Here is a 27,888-nt window from a genome sequence, read left to right as displayed (position 1 = left end):
AAACAATTTGGGAGGGAATATCATGACTTCAGCTTTTGGTCATCTTAAGTGTAGAATGGCTGTTAGCTATCCTAATAATTAGAGGTCAGGTAGGCAGTTGGCTATGAGCCTGCAGTTCAGAGCAGCAGTCCAGGCTAGATATATAAGTCGAGAATCATCAGCATATAGATGATATTTAAAGCCATGAGACTGCATAGGATCTCCAAGGCAGTAATTGTAGATAGAGAAAAGGTCCAACGAGTAAGTTTTAGGGCATCTGAAATCATTGTTTTTCGGAAATCCATACTGCTGAAGTGTTTAAAATTCTGCATCTGATTGTCAGCTTACTTTCAAATGGTTAAAAAAACGTATTTTCAAAAATTTATACCTGAATACATAGACAATGAGTGGATATAACAAGAAGATAGAATAAAGCATTAACAGTTGAAGTATCATTTATAAAGAATGACTTTGCTTTAGAAGGTGGAGAAATTGTAGAATAATATCTTCTTGTAGACAAGAAGATGGAGAAGGCAATGGCACCCCACTCCAGTACTCTTGCCTGGAAAATCCCATGGACGGAGGAGCCTGGTAGGCTGCAGTCCATGGGGTCGCTAAGGGTCGGACACGACTGAGCAACTTCACTTTCACTTTTCCCTTTTATGCACTGGAGAAGGAAATGGCAACCCACTCCAGTATTCTTGCCTGGAGAATCCTAGGGATGGCGGAGCCTGGTGAGCTGCCGTCTGTGGGGTCGCACAGAGTCAGACACAACTGACACGACTTAGCAGCAGCAGCAGCAGACAAGAAGAGAGTGGAATCGACTACATTGATATAAGTTTGAGGAATAAGGACAGTTCTTCCACAGTCGTGGGTCTAGAGGTAGAATATGAGGCACACACACAAGTAAATTGTAGGATAGATGTGGTGCAAGCTTGTAGAAATTCTCTTACATTGCTTTGGTTTTCTGTTTTGTAAGAAGCAAGATTTATCAGCTGATAGTTTAGACCCATTTAATTAGAATAGTTGCTTATTCATTAAACACCTATATGATTGCTGGGCAGTAGGAACTAGGACAGAGGTTCGTGACATTGTACAGCAGACAGGGATCAAGACAATCCCCATGGAAAAGAAATGCAAAAAAGCAAAATGGCTGTCTGAGGAGGCCTTACAGATAGCTGGGAAGAGAAGAGAAGCGAAAAGCAAAGGAGAAAAGGAAAGATATTCCCATCTGAATGCAGAGTTCCAAAGAATAGCAAGGAGAGATAAGAAAGCCTTCCTCAGCGATCAGTGCAAAGAAATAGAGGAAAACAACAGATTAGGAAAGACTAGAGATCTCTTCAAGAAAATTAGAGATACCAAAGGAACATTTCATGCAAAGATAGGCTCGATAAAGGACAGAAATGGTATGGACCTAACAGAAGCAGAAGATATTAAGAAGAGGTGGCAAGAATACACAGAAGAACTGTACAAAAAAGATCTTCACGACCCAGATAATCACAATGGTGTGATCACTCACCTAGAGCCAGACATCCTGGAATGTGAAGTCAAGTGGGCCTTAGAAAGCATCACTACGAACAAAGCTAGTGGAAGTGATGGAATTCCAGTTGAGCTATTTCAAATCCTCAAAGGTGATGCTGTGAAAGTGCTGCACTCGATATGCCAGCAAATTTGGAAAACTCAGCAGTGGCCACAGGACTGGAAAAGGTCAGTTTTCGTTCCAATCCCAAAGAAAGGCAATGCCAAAGAATGCTCAAACTACCGCACAATTGCACTCATCTCACATGCTGGTAAAGTAATGCTCAAAATTCTCCAAGTCAGGCTTCAGCAATATGTGAACCGTGAACTTCCAGATGTTCAAGCTGGTTTTAGAAAAGGCAGAGGAACCAGAGATCAAATTGCCAATATCCGCTGGATCATCGAAAAAGCAAGAGAGTTCCAGAAAAACATCTATTTCTGCTTTATTGACTATGCCAAAGCCTTTGACTGTGTGGATCACAATAAACTATGGAAAATTCTGAAAGAGTTGGGAATACCAGACCATCTGACCTGTCTCCTGAGAAACCTGTATGCAGGTCAGGAAGCAACAATTAGAACTGGACATGGAACAACAGACTGGTTCCAAATAGGAAAAGGAGTACATCAAGGCTGTATATTGTCACCCTGCTTATTTAACTTATATGCAGAGTACATCATGAGAAACGCTGGGCTGGAAGAAACACAAGCTGGAATCAAGATTGCCGGGAGAAATATCATTAATATCAATATAATATCAACCTCAGATATGCTGATGACACCACCCTTATGGCAGAAAGTGAAGAAGAACTAAAGAGCCTCTTGATGAAGGTGAAAGAGGAGAGTGAAAAAGTTGGCGTAAAGCTCAACGTTCAGAAAACAGATCATGGCATCTGGTCCCATCACTTCACGGGAAATAGATGGGGAAACAGTGTCAGACTTTATTTTTTTGGGCTCCAAAATCACTGCTGATGGTGATTGCAGCCATGAAATTAAAAGACGCTTACTCCTTGGAAGGAAGGTTATGGCCAACCTAGATAGCATATTTAAAAGCAGAGACATTACTTTGCCAACAAAAGTCCGTCTAGTCAAGGCTATGGTTTTTCCAGTAGTCATGTGTGGATGTGTGAGTTGGACAGTGAAGAAAGCTGAGCGGTGCAGAATTGATGCTTTTGAACTGTGGTGTTGGAGAAGACTCTTGAGAGTCCCTTGGACTGCAAAGAGATCCAATCAGTCCATCCTAAAAGAGATCAATCCTGGGTGTTCCTTGGAACGACTGATGTTGAAGCTGAAACTCCAATACTTTGGCCACCTCATGCGAAGAATTGACTCATTGGAAAAGACCCTAATGCTGGGTAGGATTGGGGGCGGGAGGAGAAGGGGACGGCAGAGTATGAGATGGTTGGTTGGCATCACCAACTCGATGTACATGGGTTTGGGTAGACTCCGGGAGTTGGTGATGGACAGAGAGGCCTGGCGTGCTGCAATTCATGGGGTCGCAAATAGTCGGACACGACTGAGCGACTGAACTGAACTGAGGAACACCAAGAGAAATGAGAGAATACTGCTCTTGAAGAACTGACATCTTGAGAAACTTCCCTGTAAAAGGATCATTAATACTGTGTATCAAGAAACTTTAACATACGTGTCTTTGATTCACTTGTTCCACTTACAGAAATCCATAAAATCCAACCTAAAGAAATGATCCAAAGTGCTCAAAGCACAAAGTTGTCCATAGCAACATTTTTTACAGTAGTGTAAAACTTGAAAGCAACATACATTTTTAATACTTGGAGACTGGTTAAAATCGATAAATGTCTAGCCATTAAAAATTATTTTACATTAAAATTTTTTAATCACAAAAAAATTTTTATAATCTGATATTAGAAAATATTGGGTTGGCCAAAAAGTTTGTTCAGGTTTTTCTGTAAACTGTTACAGGAGACCCAAATGAACTTTTTGGCCAATCCATTAAGCTATTAAAGTTTTTAAAATTTAAAAAATAAAAGTGACCTCAGCAGGTAAAAGCAAATAATTAAAAAAATTGCCTTTAAAAAATGTTTAGTTGGGTGAAAATATGGAAGTGGACAGATTTTAAGTGTAGTTGATTTATAATGTGTTAATTTCTGCTGTATAGCAAGGTGATTCAGTTATATATGCATTCTTTTTTTATATATTCTTTTCCATTATGGTTAACCATAAAATATTGAATATAATTCCCTATGCTACATCTGGTTCTTGTTGTTTATCCACTCTGTATAGTTTGAATCTGTTGACCCCAAACTCCCACTCCATCCCTCCTTTCCTCAGCAGCCACAGATTTGTTCTTTATGTTTATGAGTCTGTTTCTTTTATATCATATTTTAGATCCCACATATAAGTGATATCATGTGGTATTTGTCTTTCTGACTTAAGAAGTGCACAAATTTTAAGTATATTGTAGTTTGATAAATTTTCAAACTAGTCTTACCTGTATAACTGGCACCATATTAAGAAAAGTTCAGAACCTTGTTTATAATCTTCATATCATCATCTTTCAAAAAGGTGAAGTTGGTTTTTTTAATTTTTCTACAGGCAAGTTTCAATTGAGGAAGGAGAGAGGAAAGCCAAAGAGCTGAATGTTATGTTTATTGAAACTAGTGCAAAAGCAGGATACAATGTAAAGCAGGTAAGTTATTTGAGAATGAGTGAGTTGAAGTTATCAAATTGAAAAAATATATTTTAAAACAATTGTATGAGTTTTCTATTCTCTAGTGTAAGATTTTCTTCCAGTTGACAGTAGCAGGCCTCATGAATTAGCAACATACTACAGTGAACAGTAAAAAATCTAAATGTGGCATAGTTTGGGAAAAAGAGAGAAGAGACTTGTCAAACTTCAGGTTGTTCATAGAATGAGCATTTCATTATGATTACAAAATGATTGCTGGGTTGTAAACTTGCCATACTCTCACTGCATCCCTACTGCCTTGTTTTAAGGTGAATTTTCTTCATTTTAGTGTTTGATGATAAGATTATGATAAAACAAGTATTTGCTTTCAGGCTTTGTATTTTGCTTATTATAAAAATACATTCTGATTATTTTATCCTTAGTAACTGCTGGTATTAACAGTGTTTGTAACAGTGTTTATAACAGTGTTTATTCCTGTTTTGGGTAACAGGAAAATATGAGGAGACCTCAGTTTATCAAGCTGTTACCTTAAAGATGGGGTAACCAAAAACTTACCTGCTTAATTCTTCAGGTCTACATACCATATAGAGTACTGGTCCCAGATTTATAGGCTTTACCTCCCAATAAATTATGTTTTAAATTGTATGTTATCAGTAAAGGGTAATTAAATCCTTGAAACTGAGTAAGTAGAGCTTTATGAAAAATTGTCTATGTTGTTTTCATTTTTGGCTCTTCCCAGTTCTCTTTACCTTGAAACATATGTAACTAATACTGAATTGTCACTAATTCCCTCCTCATAGTATACTGTTTCATGGCTCCATATCTGTATTCATCCTGTGTTCTCTTTGCTTAGAATACTCATTTTCTTCTTTCCTTACTGATACCTACCCATACTTTTAAGTTTCAGTTTAGATGTCAGCTGTTGAGAGGTATTTTCTTTTCATTCTCCACCGTGCTGTTCTGTGCTTGGTTGCTTGATCGTGTCTGACTCTATGTGACCCCATGGACTGTAGCTTACCAGGCTCCTCTGTCTGTGGGGATTCTCCAGGCAAGAATACTAGAGTGGATACCATCTCCTCCTCCAGGGGATCTTCCCAACCCAGGGATCGAACCCAGGTCTTCCACATTTCAGGTGGATTCTTTACCATCTGAGCTACCAGGGAAGCCCATTCTCCACCATACTTCCAGGTATTATCACTTAGTGATAAATGACTCTCTTCTGTGCTTTCACGGATCCTTGACCCCTGTGATAATACTTACCACATTGCATTGAAATTGCTTTCCCATCAAAATTATATATTCTCAGAGCCTGCCAATATATAAGGAATTTATTAAACAGTTTGAGTAATAATAGTTGCCGTAATATTATCATATGTCACTGTATTAGGACAAAGAAGTGGGTAGCTTCGTCTACCTTTCTCTATTACAGATATTTTGATAAGGATGTGAAAGAGTTGCTTATATGTTAGAGTATGGACTTCTCCAAGACATCTTTGGATCTGGGTTAATGTCTAAGGAAGGGGTTGCTGTGGTCCCCTAGTCCCAACCTTAAGTAATCTCATAGGTTTAGAAACAGCTTTCTTGAGGTATAATTTGTGTACCACAAAATTCACTTGTTTTAAGTGTACGATTCAGTTATTTTCAGTGAATTTACATCATTGTGCAACCATCACCATAATTCAGCTTTAGAACATTTTCATCACTTGCCATGCAGTTTTTTCTAGAAGCCTAATCTGTACAGACAGACATTGGTAGCCACTGATAATGAAGAGAGACTTTTTACAAAACAATCTTATCCTGAATTTAAAACCCATTTGCTACTTTATTATTTCTCCTTATTTAGATGATATGTCTGAACGTGTGGTTTTGCTAAAGTTCCTGTTCTATTAGGACCTGATTTTGTTATTTTTTAAATATAAATGTGACTAAAATTGCTGTTTTCAAACTTTGGAACAGAACTGCCTTTTAACTTTTTTGTAGCTTCTTAACTCACAAAAAACCATTACTTTTTATTTTATAGAGAGTACCACGATGTGTTAGAATTTTATTTCAATATTTAAAGACCTATGCTTTGTCAGCTTATATAATTAAGTTGAGGAAGAAAGAAATCCTGGGGTTCTCACATGCCCATGAAATAATGAAAAAAATTAAAAAAACACACAATTAAAATCTTATGTTAATAAATACATTTAAATAATAGATTTAAAATCTTCCCCCCTAACTGTAGATAGTTCATCATATAGAATGCATTTCTGCCATGTGTGAAAATTACTGACTGATTTTAACTTTTAGATAAGAAATAAATCATAATCCATTTTTTTATAGATTATCTATTCCTTGAGTTAGGTTTTATAAAGGAACTTAAAACTAATCAGCTAGAGTATAACTTCTAAAAACTTAATTTTTTAAATGACCAGTGTTTTTTAAATGGAAGTGTTTATCTTTTTAGTTGCACTACAAGTCACCCCAATGTTTTTTAAAAAAATAGTCTTTGATACCACTTGGTATATTAGCTGTATAGAAAAATTCAAATTTTCCTAAGTAAAATCTTTATCAAATCTGCCCAGTAACCATTGCCCAATTCTTGACTGGACAATGCAGCTTGTGTGGTTGGAGTTCAGTGCTTATTTTCCTAGGATTAGAGATTAATGGTTCTCAGTTTTAATGTGCATCAGTTACTTGAAAGTTTATATAAACTACTAGTTCCTGAGGCATGACTTATGGATATTGATTCAGTAAGTCTAGGTTAGTATCCTCAAATCTACATTTTTAATAAGAATACCAAGGGATTTCTCATGCAAACCATACTTTGTAAAAAGACATAGAAAGCCACAGAGATGGTTTGTCAATTATATCAAATATATTCAGTGTGATAATTGTTTGAACAAGTATTAATTCGCTAATCCCTGTTAGATACAGAAGACAGGGCTCCTATACTCAAACCCATCAATCTTTTGTAGAAGCCAAATTCAAAACATGAGGAATTAAATGTCATGTGTCCCAAGTGTCAAAATGCGTCTTCATAAAGTAAGAGGACAAATGTAGTGAAACCCAGAAGCTCTTTTGATTTGGTTATATCTACACTTTAGGACCATCATTTAGATACCAAGTCTTGTTGATTCTCCTTTCCCCATTGGTGTATTAAGGTACTTGTCTATTGCCTTGCTTGTTCCCATAACTTAACTGATAGCTGCTCCAATGTTGCCCAACTTTAGTTTACTCTCCATTCTGGTGCCAGAGTGATTGTTTTAAAATACAGATCTGCTCAGGTTACATCTGTGAATTTTATCCTGAATTTTAAGCAAACTCCTTAGTATGCTACGCTCTCGTGTTCAGAATATGTGATCTGGCCCCTCCATATATCACAATCCTAATCTTCGGCCACCACATACCCATACAATACTTCTTAAAGTGCCTGAAGTTTACTGCATTCTCACAGTTTCATTGTATGTGATTGTCCTTTCTAACACACTCCTTCGTCCCTATATGCTATCTGTAATTAAAAGCCCAGTTTAAACATCATCAAATGTAGATTAAGTGCCTTTCCTAGTTGTTGTAGTAGCACTTTTAATATTGAAGTTTTTTGTCAGTTCTGCCTCCCATTAGACTGAACTCAGTAAATGTTCATTGAATGAAAGAATAACATACTGAGCTTGATTAATAATTTAATGACTGTGCTTGACTGTGTCTTAAGAATTTGCTAAGCTAGACTAAACAAGCTTGAAAAATCTAGGTTACATGGGGAATTTTCCTTCATTCAGTACCTTGACTGCAACTTAGATAAAGATACATTGAATTTGTTTTAATTTAGCTAAACTTATATTGAACTTTTTTCCATTAGTTTATTAAGATAAGTATTTATGTATAGTGATATATACACATATTGAGTTTATAATTAGATGAATTTTGATAAATGTAATGACCACATTAATGAAGATATAGAAAAAAGTTGTTTGATTTCCAAATATTTGAGGCATTTCTAGATATTTTATTGTTACAGCTTCCAATTTAATTCTGCTGTGATCAGAGAATATCCTCTGTAACATTTCAGTTATTTGTAATTCATCAAGACTTGTTTTATGGCCTGGCCTGTGGCCTATGTTGATGAATGTTCCATGTGCCCTGGAAAAGAAAAACATTTCTGCATTTGTCAGGTACAGTGTTCTATAAATAATATCAATTAGGTCAAAACAATTGATAACATTGTTCAAATCTTAGATAGCCTTAGTAATTTGGGGAGGTAGGTAGTTCAATCAATTACTGAGAATGGGGTATTAAATTTTTCTATAACAATATTTGTATTCATGGGAACTTAGTTCCCCAACCGGGGATTGAACCCAGGTCCTCAGCAGTGTAAGCATGGAGTCCTCACTCCTGGAGCACCAGGGAATTCCTTAGTTCATGTGTTTTGAAGTTTTGTTATTAGATGCATGCATGTTAACATTGTTATCCTCCTAATGTGTTAATTTTTAAAATAATGAGAAATATTGCTCTTTATCTCCAAAAATACTCCTTTCCATTATCTGATCTTAATATGGCCACAGTAGCTCTCTACTTATTGTTTATTTGGTATCTCTTTTCCTTTGTAAAGTGGGTCTCTTGTAGATGTTATACAGTTGGATCTTTTTTTCCCCCTCTGGTTTGACAATCTCTTTTTAATTTGAGTGTTTGGTTTATTTAGATTTAATTGTAGTTAGGTTTATTTCTGTCATTTGCTCTTTGTTCTCTACTTGTCCCTCTGTCATTTTTGTTTTAATCAAATATTTTTATGTTGTATTTTAATTCCTCTTTTGATCCTTAGCTTTTGTTCATAACCTTTCTAGTGGTTGCTCTAGGGGTTAAATTAGAGTTAGTATTGTGCCATTTCGTGTAAGATTATGCACCCTGTCCTTTGTATTCTTGTTGTCACATATTTTGTATTTACATATTTTATAAACCTCCGTATTAAATGGGTGTTTTTTTAAGATTCACTTCTTTTATTTTTTGACTGTGGTGGATCTTTACTACTGCATGTCGGCTTTCTTTAGTTGTAGCTCATGGGGGGCTACCCTCTAGTTGTGGTGTGTGGGCTTCTCATTGCAGTGGCTTCTCTTGTGAAGAACTGGCTCTAGGTGCATGGGCTTCAGTAGTTGCAGTGTATGGGCTCAGTAGTTGCAGCTCATGGGCTATAGAGTGCAGGCTCAGTAGTTGTGGCATACAGGCTTAGTTGCTCCACAGCTTGTGGAATCTTCCAGCATAGGGATCTAACTAGTGTCCCTTGCATTGCAAGGCAGATTCTTAACTACTAGATTACCAGGGAAGCTCAATAAATATTTTAATTTTCACTTTAATTAAGAGAAGAAAAAAGATAATCCTTTCTATTTACCTATATATTTACCATTTCCAGTGCTCTTCATTCCTTCTTACAGATCTTAAGTTTCACCTGATATTTTTCTTTAGCCTAAATAACTTCCTTTACTGTTTGTTTCAGGGGTCTCCTAGTGATAAATTCTCTCTGCTTTCACATATGCCAAAAGGCCATTTGTAGAATAATTTTGAAGAATGTTTTTGTGAGTTTTTAAATTTTGTTTTGAAAAGAGATTTTTCTCTTCCAGTACTTCAGAGTTGCCTTTTTATTGACTTCTGGCTTCCATTTGTTTTTAATGAGAAGGGAACTCTAGTTTATATCATTCTCTGTTGGTAATGTGTTGTTTTAAAGTATTTTTCCTGTCCCATTTTCTTATTTTCTCCAGTGGCACATCTATTAAATGACTTGATATTATCCCACTCATTGTTTTTTTAATCTTATTTTCCTCTCTTTTTCAGATTACATATTATTATTGCTGTGTCTTCAAGTTCACTGGTCCTTTTTCTGCCGTATCTAAAGTGTTATGAAGTCCATCCAGTGAATTTATTATTTCATATATTTCAGATATTGTAATTCAGTCCTAATTTTTTTTATTTCTTAAAATTCCCATTTCTCTGTCAGAATTCCCCGTCTGTTCAGTCATTATGGCCATCATTTACCTTCAAGTTCTTGAACATATTTGAGTAATTGCTTTGAAATTCTTGTCTGCTAATTCCACCATGGGAAGTATCTGATGGCCCAGCAGTAAAGCATCCACCTGCAATGCAGGAGACGGCAAGTTCAATCCATGGGTCAGAAAGATCCCCTGCAGAAGGAAGTTGCAACCCACTCCAGTATTCTTGCCTGGGAAATCCTATGGACAGAAGAGCCTGGCGGGCTACAGTCCATGGGGTCGCAAAAGAGTCGGACATGACTGAGTGACTAAACAACAACAAATTCCAATATCTGGGTCAGCTAAGAGCCTATTTCTGTTGGCTGTTTACTTTTTCTCTTGACTCTAGGTAGATTTTTCTTTTCTTTTTCATGTATCTAGTAATTTTTGGTTGTATGCTTGGCATAGTGTATACATAGAGATTCTGGTTTCTGTTATTTTTCTCTAAAATTCTGGATTGTATTATGGCAGGTTGTTATATTGCTGGCTGATCATCATGAAGTTGTGTAGTCTTGATAGTATGCATTGTTTGGGTGGGCCTGTAGAAAGCCTGAGATGTTTAGCAAGCTTTCCTGTCTTGGTGAGCTTCAAACTCTAAACTATATCCCTGATGCAGGCAGTAGCTGAAATCTCTGCTCATTTCTTTCAGCATTCTTTCTAGCTTTTGCTTTCAAGTAGCTCCTTGAAGTCACCTACATGGTGACTCCTTAGAGCTTCTCCTACATATGTACCATTAAGGAGTTAACTGAGGATTTGTAGGAATTTTATGTGTAGATTTTAAGGCCCTTCCTCTTGGCTCCCTCCTCTTTGTTATTTCCTTCGTCAGTACAGCCATCCTGATAGTCAGTTGACACCTCAAACATGTAAAACTCTAGTTTTTGCTTGAGTTCTAACCACCCTTTGTTGTACAAGCTAGGATTGGCTCTTGGGAAAACCTGTTAATAAGCATGACTCTCACCCATTGAGTGTGGGTTCCGTTTTTCCCAGGATTGAATTACTTCTAGTTTGCATCTCCTCTTGTTGCTCTTCAAAGTCTTCAAATAGTCGTTCAGAGTTAATAATTGCTGTCTGCAAGAGTGTTGGTCCTGTACAAGCTGCTGTGCTGTTACCAAAAGTGGAGTCTATCTTGAACTGGGGTAAAAATTAAAATATCTGATAAATAGCTGAGACTATTTAGCATGTACATAGTTAGTCTTATTTAATATTGAAAGTTAGTTTATTCCTGGATTCTGTATGTTGTTGCTTATCTAAGATCAATATAAGTAGATTTTTGAAGTAAATTATTTGGTCAGTGAGTAACATATCAACAGAAATGATTTTGAAGAAATAATGTCAAATCCCTTCCGAGTTTTTGTTGTAGGTCAGTCACAATTTAGAAATGGTGCTGGTATTCAGAAATTTACCAGGTAAATTTTACAGTCCAGTCACTATCCTGGAACACATTGGGAATTACACTCTTGTGAGCTATTCAGTAACCATTTGTGTGTGTTTATTCAGCCATGTGTTTGCAAAACAGAGTTCCTTTTGATGATTGTGCATTGTATTCATTTTATTTGACAAAATTATGCCTTTTCACTGAAGGTACACAGAAGTCATTCTGTATGTAAGACATGTTTATCAGTACTAAAGGTACCATCTAATTGTACTTTACAGATACAGAGATGTCTTTTTAGTTTTTTCTGCTAATTGGATTCCTCCTCCCCACTCCCTCATGTACTGGCTTATAATACATATACTAAAAGCTTAAAATGGGCTTTCTCTATTGCTTGTTTTCCTTTTTAAACAATTCTAGGAGAGATTTTACTAATGCATCATTTAATATCTAACCATGGTTCAAGTAATTGGATCTTAGTGCCTGAGAGCTTTGGCTTAAAATAAATTTATTCCTACTCAATAGTGCTACTTATTCTTATTTAAAAATGATCTTTGCTTAAAACCTTTTGCTCTTTAGTTTGGTTTAAGCATTTAACTCTAAAATCCTCATGGAAACACAGCCTAAGAAAAAAAATTTACCCTTAATTTTTCTAAATTTGTTCTTAAAAAAAACAGTAATATTGTTTTCTTTGTGAAAGTGGTCTGATATTTAAATTGCTAAAGGAAATGGTAATGATAAGGTAATATTTAAGGTTCCACCTCATTTTTCATCTGATAATTAATACATTCTTTTAGTAAAGTATTCAGTGTGTGGGTGTTACCCTTCTTGCTATATTCTGTAAGTTTGCATTACTGGAAAATGAAATAGAACTGAAACACTCCTTGATCTTTATCTTCTAAAATCATCAATACTTATCAGAAGAAGAGGATTTGTTTGAAAGAGAGAGGAGGACTTTGTGAGAAATTAATGATAACTGATGGGCATCAGCAATAACAACTCAGTGAAAACTTGTGTACTGTTCACAGTGGAGTTGCATGTGTATGTGAAAAAAATTGTTTTATATGTGCTGAGAAGACATACTTACTTTAAGCATTAGGTAGAGATGGTGTCTCTTCCATACCACGTCTCTTCCATATTCCATGTCAACCATAGTTCTTGACTCATAGCCAATCTTAATCTTGTACTTTATCACATACCTTATTCCATAAGTATCAAGGGCCTACAGTATGTATTACCACTGTAGGTTCTTTGGAGAATATAAAGTGATATAAAATATGGTTCTCAACTTCAAAAAATTTATAGCTGAGGAAAAGAATCACATTCTCATGAAAGGTAGGTCAGTTTAGTTCAGTCGCTCAGTCGTGTCCGACTCTTTGTGACCCCATGAATTGCAGCACGCCAGGCCTCCCTGTCCATCACCAACTCCCGAAGTTTACCCAAACCCATGTCCATCGAGTCAGTGATGCCATCCAACCATCTCATCCTCTGTCGTCCCCTTCTCCTGCTGCCCCCAATCCTTCACAGCATTAGGGTCTTTTCCAATGAGTCAACTCTTCGCATGAGGTGGCCAAAGTATTGGAGTTTCAGCTTCAACATCAGTCCTTCCAATGAACACTCAGGATTGATCTCCTTTAGGATGGATTGATTGGATCTCTTTGCAGTCCAAGGGACTCTCAAGAGTCTTCTCCAACACCACATTTCAAAAGCATCAATTCTGCGGCGCTCAGCTTTCTTCACCGTCCAACTCGCACATCCATACATGACCACTGGAAAAACATAGCCTTGACTAGACGGACTTTTGTTGGCCAAGTAATGTCTCTGCTTTTAAATTAGTATTATGATAAAAGATGCAAATGCTACGTGATAGTAAGATTCACATAATTATTGAGATGTAAAATGAATAGTGACACAAGGATATATATTTGTTACAGAAATGAATAAGATCATATTCAGATAGGATGATCAAGGAAGACTTTGTTTATAAATGCCACAAAAGGGACTTCCTTGGTGGTCCAGTAGCTAAGACTCTGTGCTCCCAACACGGGGGCCCCAAGTTCAATCCCTGTCTGGGGACTAGATTCCATGTGCTGCAACTAAGCCAAATATATAAATAATTATTTTAATGCCATAAAAGAAGTTAAATCCTTGAGAAGTATATTTGAGGACCTCCCTGATGGTCCAGTGATTAAGACTCCGCACTTCCAATGCAGGGGACATGGGTTGAATCCCTGGTCAGGGAACTAAGATCCCACATGCTGTATGGCTCAGCCAAAAAAATAAAAAGGAGTATATTTGATTTAGATACATAAAAGACAGATGATACTCCAAGAAAGAAGAGCAGTTAACATATAGTACAAGACTACCTATTACACATTGTATAAATACTTGTCATAAGTTATAAATACTAAGTTTAAAACATTTCTTTGTTGTCTTCTTACCAAGTACTTTACATACAGTATGTAAGTGCTTAGATATTTTTGAATACAAAAATGAATCCATGTAACAGTCCTCTAAGTCTGCTGCTGTTGTCCTGATTTTAGAAGATCTGAGACACAGAAATTATACAGTTTTCTCCGAATTACCCAGCTACTATGTGTTAGAACCACTTAATGTACCAAGTGTTGATCTCACTTATTCTCACAGTATCCCTGTGAAGTAGATAGGGGTATATCCATCTCACTGAGAGGAAACCAAAGTTTTAGAGGGTAAGTGACTTGCTTAAGATTATAGCTGAAGCTAGAATTTGAACCCAGATCTATTTAATTCCAGAATTTGTGCTGTTAACCCTACACCATTCTGCTTCTTTCATATTTAACCTTACCCCTAATTTATCCTTTTGTGCTTTATATCCCTAACACGGTAGGACTTTAATATCACTGAATGGTCAGGATTCCATATACAAGTGGATATGAACTGGTTAAATGAGAAATTATTATATTGACCATGTTCTTATTAACTGACTCATCAGATATTTATTGATCCCCTTCTACATGCCTAGTTCTGTTGTGTTATAGGCACTGGAGATAACAATAATTAGCAAAATATCATAATTCCATACCATTATGAAGTTTGCATTCTAGTGTGGAAAGTTAGGCAATAAATGAAAGTACAGTACTTCATGAGGCTGTAAGTGCCATGGAAAAAAGTAAAAGTAAGGTCAGGGAAATAAAGAGTAGTAGTGAACATGTTAGGATATTGATGTTTTATGAAAGATAATAAAAAAAAGCCTTTCTGATAAGGATATTTGAACAGATATCTAAAAGAATTGAGGAAAGTATGTTGTTTATGTATTTGGGGAAGAACATTCCAAGCATCAAGTGCAGTGAGAAGTTCAAAGGTACTTGGCATGTTTAAGGAATAGTAAGGCTGCCTCAGTTACAGTGAAGTGAAGGAGGGGGCAAGTGATAGGAAATAAGCTTACGGAGGGGTAGTACTAGGGGACAGAGGTCCACATCCATGCAGGCTGTAACAAGGATTTAGGCCTTTATTCTGAGTAATATGGGATTCCCTGGTGGCTCAGTGGTAAAAAAAAAATCGCCTGCCAATGCAGGAGACAGGCGTTCGATCCCTGGATATGGAAGATCCCCTGGAGGAGAAAATGGCAACCCATTTCAGTATTCTTGCCTGGTGAATCTCCATGGACGGAGGAGCCTGGCCAGCTGAATAATCTGAGTAATATAGGAAGCTATTGGAAAGTTTTGATCAGAGATTTGACATGCTATGGTTTAGGATTTAAAAGAAGTCACTGGCTACTCTGTAAAAGTAGACTGTAGAGGGGTAAGGGTAAAAGCAAAAAGATTATTCAGAGTAATAAAAAAACCCAGGTAATAAAGTAACTTTTTGTTTAAGAAATGCTTGACTACCAAAATTAAAATAGAAATCTAGCAAAAAAAATCAAAGTTAACAAATACTGAGCACTCATGTGAGAATTATAGTGATGTATAATACACTCTGTGCTCTTACAAAGATTATGTTCATAATGGACAAATTTTTGTATGTTAATGGAACTGATTAGGATAGCTTGTGGAATGGAGTTTCCTCTTGGTTATAAAATACTTACTTTTATAATAAAGGTAAGAACTGGTAACAACAGTGATTGTACTTTGAGATCTCCATATTACCCCTTTAAATTAAATACCTAAAATTATAGCCCAAAGTATTCAACTTTAAAGTTTCTGTGGCGAGCCAATATTCAGCTTGTCATCATCCCCAAAACTAATTCCTGTAGCTGTCACTGCAATTTAAAATGTCTGTTTCCCCCTAGAAATTACAAGTAAAATATACTATAATACCTGGAGGTCCGAGTGGAATTGATAACCATTTTTTCAGGAAAAGAAAATGTCCTAGTAAGCATCCTGGCAAGGATGTCCCAGAATGTCTGTAGAAAGTGGATTCTTGGAACTTCCCTGGTGGTGCAGTGGTTAAAACTCCATGCTTCCAATGCAGGGCGTGTGGGTTTGATCTCTGGTCGGGGAACTAGGGCCCAACATGTCACATGGCGTAGCCAAAAAATAAAAACAAAAAACTTAGAGAAAGTGGATACTCAGTAAATACAAGTGAGGATTTTTTAAAAATATTACCAACAGTACTGACCCCATAGTTAGTCAACTGTGATTTCTAATTTAGCAGAAGCCTCTGTTAGCATATTGTTGGCATTTAAGAAATAGATTTTCCTTTAATAATTTAAAACAGCTTAAACCTCTAGAATTTTTTCCTTCTTGTCTTTAACATATATTTATGTAAGGGTTGAACTTGGTTTTTGTAAAGCATTTTCTTGGCCCATTTTGGGATGTCTTAAGTTTAGTATAGGTTAGTGACGTTGACCTTTTTAATTGACTCTTTTAATTGAAATATTTTGGAGGAGAACTAAATTTTTCAAATACATTGATTAAAGCGATAGGTAAAAATTTTAAGTTATAGAAAATGAATTAAATTTTTATGTCTATAATTTGTATATAATCAGTGTTTCATAAAACAAATTCCTATACCCAGAATCAATTGTTAGCTATTTCCTAACACAGCTTTTTGCACAGAAGAGACAACTTCCATTTATACTAGGCAACATAAGATAATAGGGAAAAATATGAACTTTAGAATCTTGGCTCTGCTATTCATTTGGTGAATGGCAAATACTCTCTTTAGCCTTAGATTTCTGTAAAATGGGGATATTAATACCTTTCTTACAAGTTACTGCAAGGATAAAAATGAGAAGTTAAACACTTCTCATATGTGAAGTTAAACACTCAGCATTAGCTTCTTTCTTGCCTTACTTGATTTGATTACTTCACACTCCTTACAGGTTATTGTTAGAGCATTGGCCTTTAACTTTCACAGTACATTAGAATCATCTGGAGATTTTTGAATGAAACACTAAAGATCCAGCCCCACCCCAAACTAGCTTACTCTGTCTTTGGGGGTAGAACCCAAGCATCTGGTGTTTTGTTTGTTTTTAAGTTTCCTGGATAATTCAGATGCACTATAGGTGTTAAGAAATACTGGTCTAGAGCAAAGGACTTCACATATAACCTTTCAATAAAGCTTTCCTGAAGTATTTAGTTCTAATTACTCTCAAAGTTAAAAATAAAACAGTGGGAAGAATCTATGGGATCATGTTAACCTATTTACTCTTCTGTGTGTAATATATTTAATTTTGTAGATAATGGAGGCTTGTTGCTTTCTTTAAGTGTATATTTCTCTGCATGCGTGTGTGCTCACTCAGTCATGTCCAACTCTTTGCGACCCTATGGACTGTAACCCACTAGGTTCCTCTATCCATGGGATGTTCTAGGCAAGAAGACTGGAGTGGGTTGCCATTTCCTCCTCCATAGGATCTTCCCGACTTAGGGATCGAACCCATGTCTTCTTCATTGTGGGAGGCTTCTTTACCGCTGAGCCAATGGGGAAGCCCATATTTCTCTGATCTACCAGTTGTTGTTCTGGTTCCTCTTGTCATTTTCTCCCATTATATTTTCTTGTGTTAGTCAAATCCTAACTTTTTTAAAAAAATTCTTTTTCATATTTGATTGGAGATACTTAGAGGCGTTTGTTTTTCATCAAGCTGAAGTTTGTCAGTGTTTTCCTTCACTGTCACTCTGCATATAAATTTAAATTTCCTTTTATATTTCCTTTTTCTACAAGAAACTGAATACATTAATTTCTTTTGTTGCCTTTTTTGGGAGTTGGGAGAATTTGATGGGCATAAGTATTGCTAATTTTTCTTTCACTTGATTAAAAAAAAGAGGCTTTCTCAGATCTGTGGTCATGTGCTAAATAGTATTATGGATAGTCATGCCTAAAGAATTAGCTGAGAATTCAGATGCAAGTGAACTCAAAAAAGTCAGTGGTTAAAGGCACTAACAACCATTTGTACTGTACTCTATGTTTTCTAATGTGTTTTCACATGCATTAACCATTCTTTCAGTTAACATTTAAAAAAGAAATCTATTGCGTGTCACGTACTAGGATAGCAAAGATGAAATATGAGCCTTGTCCTCCAGTGGTTAAAGTCTAGAGGGATAGACAGGTAAATAGGCCATTGCAATCAGTGTATTAAAAGTTCTGAAAGAAGTACAGGGTGCTATTAGAATATATAGAAGTATTTAACTGATTGTAAGATGATGGGATTGAAGAATTCTGGTAGTGGGTTAGGGTGGTTTTTCTCAGCAGTTATCAGGAAATGGATCCTCAAGGATCTGTCAGCTAGACTGATTGGGCTGTGAGAAGGGGAGGATATTCCAAGGAGAAGCAGCATCATTATGACCTTTGAACTGCACAACTACGTCCCCCTTTTATTAGAAGGAATCTTGAGGATTAGAGAAATTCATATCCTTGAGGTCACAAAACTTGTAATAATGGGGTAGTTAGTACCAGAGTTTCTTGGCTAAAATTCTGTGTCTTTCTATAAACACATTAAATACTGTGCTATGATGTATTATGAGAATAGGTAGTTGACTGTAATTGTAACAGTATCCTCCTTGAAAGACCTCATTAGTTATCTGCTTTTCACTAATTCACTTCAGTTCAGTTCAGTTGGCGCAATCGTGTCTGACTCTTTGCAACCCCATGAACCGCAGCATGCCAGGCCTCCCTGTCCATCACCAACTCCCTGAGTCCACCCAAACCCATGTCCATCGAGTTGGTGATGCCATCCAACCATCTCATCCTCTGTCGTCCCCTTCTCCTCCTGCCCTCAGTTTTTCCCAGCATCAGGGTCTTTTCCAATGAGTCAGCTCTTCGCATCAGGTGGCCAAAGTAGTGGAGTTTCAGCCTTAACATCAGTCCTTCCAATTAACACCCAGGACTGATCTCCTTTAGGCTGGACTGGTTGGATCTCCTTGCAGTCCAAGGGACTCTCAAGAGTCTTCTCCAGCACCACAGTTCAAAAGCATCAATTCTTTGGCACCCAGCTTTCTTTATAGTCCAACTCTCACATCCATACATGACCACTGGAAAAACCATAGCCTTGACTAGGCGGACCTTTGTTGACAAAGTAATGTCTCTGCTTTTTAATGTGCTGTCTAGGTTGATCATAACTTGCCTTCCAAGGAGTAAGCATCTTTAATTTGATGGCTGCAGTCACCATCTGCAGTGATTTTGGAGCCCAGAAAAATAAAATCAGCCACTGTTTCCCCATCTATTTCCCATGAAGTGATGGGACCAGATGCCATGATCTTAGTTTTCTGAATGTTGAGCTTTAAGCCAACTTTTTCACTCTCCTCTTTCACTTTCATCAAGAAGCTCTTTAGTTCTTCTTCACTTTCTGCCATAAGGGTGGTGTCATCTGCATATCTGAGGATAGTGGTATTTCTCCTGGCAATCTTAGAACTTATTTTAATTTTTTTTTAAGTCTCAAAACTTGTAAACTTCATTCCATTTTCATGGAAGGTAAACAGACCTCTGTGCCTCCACCATGAAAAAAAAAATTTCAGTTTCTAAGCTAGCACATAATAAAATATCCTTCAGAGCCAAAAAGATTATGTAGATTATAAACAGGCAGTTAATTAAATAAATATTTCATGTCCAACCAAGCTATGAGATCTTGGGGGGGGGGGTAATTTCTAGATTTTCCTATGTAAGGACATTTCAGTTCTCCTTAAATATTTTCAGACGGTTTCTCCCAACCCCTACACCTTTCCTGTCAGTTTTATATTGTTTCTTAAAGCAGAATTTTGTATCTGTTGGTGTTTTGCTGTAGTCCTCAAATTCTTGCAGAATTTCATAACATTTGGAAAAACATTCTGTTCCCATAGTCCACAGGACCATGGATGGTTGTGAATGATATTCTATTCTAATAGAAATAGAGCTACTGTATATGAAAGACTTTCTATATAACAGATCATCTTTAAGCAGTTTACATAATGATTTCACTTAATTTTCATAGTAATCTAGTTGGTTACATGTACTATTATCTTAAGTCCATTTTACAGATAAGAAAATTGAGGAACAGAAAGATGGCCTGTCAAGTAAGTGACCTACCCAGAATGTAAAAATTTCACTTTTTAGTTTTTAGCCATCCACCTTAGTATCTTTTGTTTTCAGTATGTGATTTATATGACTTTATAGTCATAGTAAGATGCTGGAATTATAGAAAGAAGTCTTTTTTTTTTTTTTTTTTTTTAATAAATTTATTTTAGTTGGGGGCTAATTACTTTACAATATTGTAGTGGTTTTTGCCAAGCATTGACATGAATCAACCATGGGTTTACATGTGTTCCCCATCCTGAACCCCCCTCCCACCTCCCACCTCCCTCCCCATCCCATCCCTCTGGGTCATCCCATTGCCCCAGCCCTGAGCATTTGTCTCATGCATCGAACATGGAATGGTGTTCTGTTTCACATATGATAATATACATGTTTCAATGCTATTCTCCCAGAACGTCCCACCCTCACCTTCTCCCTCAGAGTCCATAAGACTGTTCTATGCATCTGTGTCTCTTATTCTGTGTAGAAAGAAGTCTTAATGCATGCTTTTTTTAGCACCTTCCTTTGCTAGGATGAAGTCCACATTCTTTGCAGGTCTTTCTTAGGCTGGCCTTCAATATATATAGCTTTATTCTAATTCTTTTACATATTCTGTGTTCCAGCTGGTCTGGACTACCTATCCATTCTTGAAAATCATTGCAGCCAAAACGGAGTATCATCATTATAGAATGAATTTCTGAGATACAAGATTTAGTGCCACATTGTCAGCCGCTAGATTATTCCAATAATCACTATACAGTATACTGGTTTGCAGCCCTAAATAGGTGATTGTTTTCAGTTGACTTTGGCAGGGGAACGCTTTTTTTTTTTTTCAGTCTTTCTTATTGTCTATAAAATGTTTTCCTTCATACTCTATATATTCTTTACCTCTGGGTGAAAAGTGATTTTTAATGGGTATTAGATTTTTCCTGATGCATAAAATTTTGAGCTGACAAAGTTGGCGTTCTGCTTTTAATGTTATCTAATACTAATATATAAAAACTTCAGAAAGATTATAATTATTGTCCAACTTTGCATGCATTGATTATAAACACTTGATAGTTTTGAAAGGGCATAATACTTCTCCTACACTTATCTAAAGTACTATGTCAATGTATTTCTCTGTTCATTTTGCTTTTGTAAATTTTAAGTTATTTTTGTTCATAACAGCTTTCACAGACATTAATTGTTGCAATATTTATTCTTTTTTTTTTTTTAAATAAATTTATTTATTTTAGTTGGGGGCTAATTACTTTACAATATTGTAATAGTTTTTGCCATACATTGACATGAATCAGCCATGGGTTTACATGTGTTCCCCTTCCTGGACCCCCCACCCACCTCCCTCCCCATCCCATCCCTCTGGGTCATCCCATTGCCCCGGCCCTGGCAATATTTATTCTTGCATCTATATCTAGAGAATGCTGATCTTTATTTGAGACTGAGTATTCATATATTAATCAATATTGACTCACCGTATACATTAATTAATGGCTTAATTAATTGTATAATTAATTAATAATTAATGGGCTTCCCTGATAGCTCAGTTGGTAAAGAATCTGCCTGCAATGCAGGAGACCCCAGTTCAATTCCTGGGTCGGGAAGATCCTCTGCAGAAGGGATAGGCTACCCACGCCAATATTCTTGGGCTTCCCTTGTGGCTCAGCTGGTAAAAAATCCACCTGCAATGCAGGAGACCTGGGTTTGATCTCTGGGTTGGGAAGATCCTCTGGAGAAGAGAAAGGCTACCCACTCCAGTATTCTGGCCTAGAGAATTCCATGGACAGTGTCCATGGGGTCGCAAAGAGTCGGACACGACTGAGTGACTTTCACTTTCACTTCACTATACAGTTAATGTTGCATTGATTTGATTGATAGTAATTTATACAATTAGGCGTGATCTTTGGTCATGCACAATTTCTTGAGTAGCAGAAATGATGTCAAGGTAAGCATTCTGCAGTTTCAAGCCTAATAACTGATTTTGGTTGAATATTGAGGCTAATGCCTAACTTTGGCACATCTTTAAAATGCTACTAAATGTAGCATTTAGACCAAGCAATGTAGACCAAGACAATTATACTTTTATTCATATCTTCCTTAATCCTACCCCATCAAACTATTGTCTACAGATAAAGATTTGCCCCTTTTCTATACTTCTTTCCCTAAACAGATTATTTATAGTTCCATTCTTTCATCTCTGACCTTGTTTCTGTTTCTCATTTTAATACAGCAACATTTATGGAACGCTTAGACTCTGAGTGCTTTCCGTGGTATGGTTTTCCACTGAGTGAAATCTTTAAATCCCAACTCAAATGTCATTGCCTAAGAATTTTTCTCAGCTGCTTGAACAGGGCCTTCTTACAGCTGTGTAGCCTCTCATTTTCTACTTCCTTAGTTTATAGCACTCATAACATTGTATCATAAGGAATGGTTTGAGTCTATATCCTTTGCCAAATTGTGAGCTCCTTGCATCTAAAGGCCACATCTTGTTCATTTCTGTGTCTCTGGAGAACTTTAGACAGTGCCTCAAGTAAACAAGTACTTATTTATTTAGTACAAGGTAGTTACATCATATGTGCATTTTAACTTACAGAAATTTTGCACTGAATGCCTAACAAAAAAGAGAAATGATTGAAATAATATGGCAGTTTCACCTGCCATTCTACCCGGTAAGTGGATAGCTAAGTTTGGGCACAAAGTAAAAGGTATAAGTCATTTTTTCGTTCAGTCAGTTTCTGTTCCCACATGTCTCTCAAAGTGAACATCTCGCCCAACTTGAGTGTGGTGTGGTGGTTTCTAAGATAGTGATTTCCGACTAGACTGACCTTCTCATAACTGTACACTAACTTTAGAACCTAACTCATTATAAATAAGAATGCCACTATACAGTTTAACTAAATTAATATTCTGCCCATAATCTGAATTCCTATAGTACTTTGTTTATGTGACTCAAATGATATTTTTACTGCTAAATGATATTTAACTGTTCATGTCTAATCTCACTTGTTGGAAAGCAAGAGTCATATCTTTATCCCTCTTTGTGTTTGGCATATTGGTTTTCATATAGCATTCGTTTATAGAATAAATAGACATTTTAATGTGTTTTAATTGTGCTAAGGTCTAAGGAATAACCCAGAAGCCATATCCTTTAACTCAACCATCCAGTGGTCTTGATGTCATTTGCTGAATTTTCCCTCCCAATTATCATGTCTTTTTTTTCCCCACAGCTCTTCCGACGTGTTGCAGCAGCTCTACCTGGAATGGAAAGCACACAGGACAGAAGCAGAGAAGACAGTATCCTTTTTGTTTCATAAGAAAATTTTGTTGTTAACATAGGCCTTTAAAGCCCCACTTGGTTGACTTAGGAATATTATGCCATTGCCTTTTAGAGCTAAGAATTGATGGTTGAGGAACAAAAAAGCTCCGAGTTTTTCTATAGCAAATGCAGTCTGGTTATCCAAGTGCACTCTTTGCAGCCTGCTGCTCACTACAATTAATCAGTGACAGGGTTTGTGTTTGTTTGCTTGCTTGATTTGTTTGTTTTGCCTGCTTGGTTTTTCATGAGCAGAAAGCTGGTAGCATCCCACCCTGCTGCTTCTTAATTTTGACTCCTTTTGACTCTGGGCTTTTTCACCACAGTATATATCTTACTTTCTTCCCCTGTGTTTTCTAACATTTGAGCTTTCTACTTGGTATAGGCAGGAGATAACTCAGTCTGGAGCTTTATCACAGCCTCTGCTTTCAGAAATGGGGACAGAACAAAGCACATGTAAATTATTTATTTAAAAGAGTTTTTATATTTTCCTTATTTGTCACATATTTATCTTCTAGTGTTTTGCTGTATGCAGACATTTTTATTAAAAGCCATGGAATTCATAGCACTTTATATTCAGCTCTTCCCACTTCTAAATGTTATGTGTTTTCTAAGCCATTATTAGTAGTATGATGTGTTCTATCGAGTTGAAGCCCAATTGTTTATTAAATTCTATCCCTATTTTTGGAACTCTCTTGTAGGCTGTTTTCAGATTTTTGTTACAGATAATTCCTTAAGGAACATCATCTTTATATGATTTCTTTTTCCTGTAGAATAATAATTACCTTAGGATAGATTCCAATGAATAGGAATTAACCTTGTTCAGAACCTTGCTGCATATAGGAGATACAAACACATTTATTTCATATGAGTACCTCATGTGGTAGACTAGCTATATAGGAAATAATGGAGGAGTAGGCTCTGAAGCCGGATAGAAATGGGAGAATCGTTGGTGTCCAGTAGAATCAGAATTGTATTTCTCCATTTATGGTTCCTTAACTTTTGTTTCAGTGATTGACATAAAACTGGAAAAGCCTCAGGAGCAGCCAGTCAGCGAAGGAGGCTGTTCCTGCTAATCCCCCATGGCATCTTCAGCTTTCCTCCAGAAGCTCACTGCTTTGGCCCCCTTACTCTTTCATTGACTGCAGTGTGAATATTGGCTTGAACCTTTTCCCTTCAGTAATAACGTATTGCAATTCATCATTGCTGCCTGTATCGTGGAGATGATCTATTAGCTTCACAAGCACAAAAAAGTCAGTGTCTTCATTATTTATATTTTACAAAAAGCCAAATGATTCCAGCATATTCCAGTGATAACTTTAAAAATTAGATACATTTTCTTAACATTGTTTTTCATTTTAAATGTTACGAGAATGTACTTCAAAATGATGGAACTCTCAACAGTATGTGGCTTGGTCACAGAACAGTTGTTCATAGGAGCACTTGCCTATGCCGACTTACTTGATCTCTCCCTGCTGTACTCACTTCTCCTTTACCCCATCTCCTACTCTTACCCACCCTCCCCCAAAACTAACAAGAGGGGGCAAAGCCAGACCAAGTCAGACCAAGCCCACTGAAATTACCTTGTATTTTAGCGATATCACTTGCTCTAGGCCTTGAGCCAAGATACCCAAAATTATTCTTGAGCACTGATATAAATTACTTAGACCTTAATTGAGGTCAAAACTTAGCTATCATGGAAGGCAGTGCTGGAATAAGGAAAGGGTTTCTGATGTGTCTTCAGAATGAATCCTAATGACCATACTAAGTACTTACAAGTAAATGAACATAAAATATATTTCTGACCAAAACAAATGATCCTTTCACATGTTAGACTCTGGGAGAGAGAAATAAAAGTGCTTCAGAACAAGTTTTAAATATTTAATTCTTCTAAGAGCTAATTCTCCCAAGATTTTAAAATTATCAAAATAGAGTTCTGTTTGAAAAAGAAGACTTTTTTAAGCAATAGATTTCTCTTGAGTTTATTTCTTACTTTGTTTCTTTTTTAAAAAATGCTATGCAGGCAAGTCACTGTAGAAATCAAATTCCTTTAAGAAGAACCAGTGCAAGAATTTAAATTTGACATCTTGATCAAAACTACTGTAACAAGTGGAAACAATGATATCTAAAGCTTACCAACTATAGATTCTTCAGCAGAACAGCAAATGCTTTGCCCAGGACATTTGAGATCAAATTGAAGATGAAAAGTTTTCTTATAAGCCCTTAGAGGCAGATCTGAACAAGCATACATAGAAGAGGCAAAAGAGAGAATGAAAATAAAACAACATGCAGATTTATGCCTTATTTTTCAGCATTTTTTTTATGTTGGTTCTCTCAACCTGGTTTTGCTTTTTATTAGATCTGTATAGTTTGGTTAATTAGTGATTCGGTTTTATATTTAAGCTACAATTAATCTTTTTTCTTTGGTGATATTTATTTCTTTGCCTTTTTAACTACTTTCAATTTTTAGATGTTTTATTCAGTCTTTAGAGCTTCATCACAATGGCAATATGTATTTCCCTTAAAACACTGCAAACGAATATACTAGGAGTGCACCATTTTAATCTTTACTAGTTATTGTGAGATTGCTGTGTAAGTTAATAAACACATTTGTAAATACATTGTTTGCAGGAAGTAAATTTCTGAGTTACAGCTCAGGAAAAGCCTGCTGAATTTATGTTGTAAGCATTACTTAACACAGTATAAGGATGAAAAGACAACAAAAATATCTTCATACTTCCTCATCCCCTCATTGCAACAAAGCCCTTAACTGGGAGAACCTTATTCCCCTCTCTTTCCTCTTCCTCCTCCACTTCCCGCTTACTATATCACCTTATAATATTCAGAGAGCACTTGGATTATGGGTCCGAATAGAGAAATGCTTTCAGATAATCATTAGCCCACATACCCCAGTAACTTGTACTCAAAGATGGGATGGAGTTGTAAAGTGCTTTTGTAATACAATATTATTGTTAAAGGCAAGGGTTGACTCTTTTGTTTTATTTTGACATGGCATGTCCTGAAATAAATATCAATTCAGTATGGCAGATGGGTCGGTCATATTCTTTATTTGGAAAAAGTTGTGATTTCTGATATGGGGATGATTGTCTTCCTACACTGTAGCATTTGATGTATCTCTAAGGCAGTAACCAGTTAATGCTGCTTTTAATATTGGTCTTTTTATTTGGCTTGAGGTTCTTCAACAGAAGCAGTGAAGTGTGTTCATAGTGCAGATTTTCTGTTTAATAAAGTTTTGCTGCCAAAAAAATGTATAAATAAACACAAAAGAAAACAATTGTTGACTTGGTTTCCCATTCCTGCCAAAGTAATGAATTACCATGTGCTACTTACTTCCTCCCTAGGACTATAAAGGGAACATGGAATCCAGATAAGTAACAACAAAACTGAGAAACCTCAGGGGAATCAGAAGACTTTTCAGCTGTTGAGGATGAGGGAAAGTGGCTGCAACTTGAAAGATAGGGTCACTGGTGGAGGCAATAATAAGATGTCTTAAGGAAAGCAGTTTAAGTTCTGCTTATGCCACCTCACTCTTAACTCCACCTTTGCCTTGAGACAGGAGTGACAAACTACCCTTCCACCAAATCCGGCCTGCTACCTGTTTTTAAATTAAAGTTTGTTAGACCTCAGCCATACTCAACAAAGATTGGGTTGAGTAGTTGTAACTGACTTTTTATGGCCCCAAAAGCCAAAAATATTTATTATCTTTTACAGAAGAGCTGATCCCTGCCTTAGGGCAAACCACAACTAGCCCCATTACTATATAAATGGAGGTCACATCTTAGATTACAGGTGCAGATATCCACAGGGGTAAAGTCAGGGCAGAATAGAAGCTGTGAGCGGGAGTTCCCTGGTGATCTAGTGGTTAAGATTCTGGGCTTTCCCTGCCATGGCCCAGGTTAATGTCTGATCAGGAAACTGAGAATCCCGCAAGCTGTGCGGCATGGCAAAAAAAAAAAAAATCCTTGAGTAGTGAGAATGAAATTAGGTGGGAAATACCTACCTTAGGCCTTTCACCCACTCTTTATCCTTTGAAAACATCAGTTAGTGGTCTATAATCTAGGGAGACTGCCTCCTGCAAGAGTTGCTTCTTCCTAGACTGGATTTAAAGGTTTGGTTTGGTGGGATAAAACTGAACGGAAACAGTTACATGTGGTCTTGTGGTTCCTAGAATGCTGTGCCAAGGTTTGTCCCTTCCCTACCTTAATACTTGACATTCTGGTCTTTGGCTCTTGCCCAGTATACCTTCCCAGAGTTATAGCCCAAACCCAGGAGAATTTGGACTCATAAGCTAGAGTAGTTGGATATCTGAAAACGGTCTCAAAAGAAAAAGTGAATACCATTTGAAGCAGAAATACTTGAAAAGACAACCAATAATTTAAATATGGCATGATAAATATTAAATAAGGTAATAGTAATATGTGGAACAAGATGAAAAATAACCAAAAGTACAACTATTAAATGAAAAATACAATAGCTGAAATAAAAAATACAGGTAAGTAGTAGACTGGATTGCATTGATTGAATTAGCAAATTAAATTGAGGAACTCTTTCATTAGAC

The 27,888-nt window shown here is 36.5% G+C and overlaps 1 protein-coding gene across 6 annotated transcripts in view; it reads left to right on the top strand.

Moving 5' to 3' along the window:
- RAB6A (RAB6A, member RAS oncogene family) overlaps positions 1–26,604 on the top strand; it is an 89,711-nt gene extending 63,107 nt beyond the window's left edge. For 5 of the 6 annotated variants that reach the window (XM_081539551.1, XM_081539554.1, XM_081539553.1 and 2 more), the window contains 3 exons: positions 4,069–4,162; positions 23,224–23,290; positions 24,321–26,604. In XM_081539551.1, the coding sequence (XP_081395677.1) occupies positions 4,069–4,162; positions 23,224–23,290; positions 24,321–24,385 (226 nt within the window). In that variant the 3' untranslated portion in view covers positions 24,386–26,604. The remainder of the gene's footprint in view (positions 1–4,068; positions 4,163–23,223; positions 23,291–24,320) is intronic. The other variant, XM_081539556.1, reaches the window with a different exon arrangement.
- Positions 26,605–27,888: the final 1,284 nt, after the last annotated feature.

Source organism: Giraffa tippelskirchi, chromosome 11, assembly GCF_054371585.1.
Source record: "Giraffa tippelskirchi isolate mGirTip1 chromosome 11, T2T-mGirTip1v1.2.pri, whole genome shotgun sequence".
NCBI lineage: Eukaryota > Metazoa > Chordata > Mammalia > Artiodactyla > Giraffidae > Giraffa > Giraffa tippelskirchi.
This window is presented reverse-complemented; position numbering and strand designations above follow the sequence as displayed.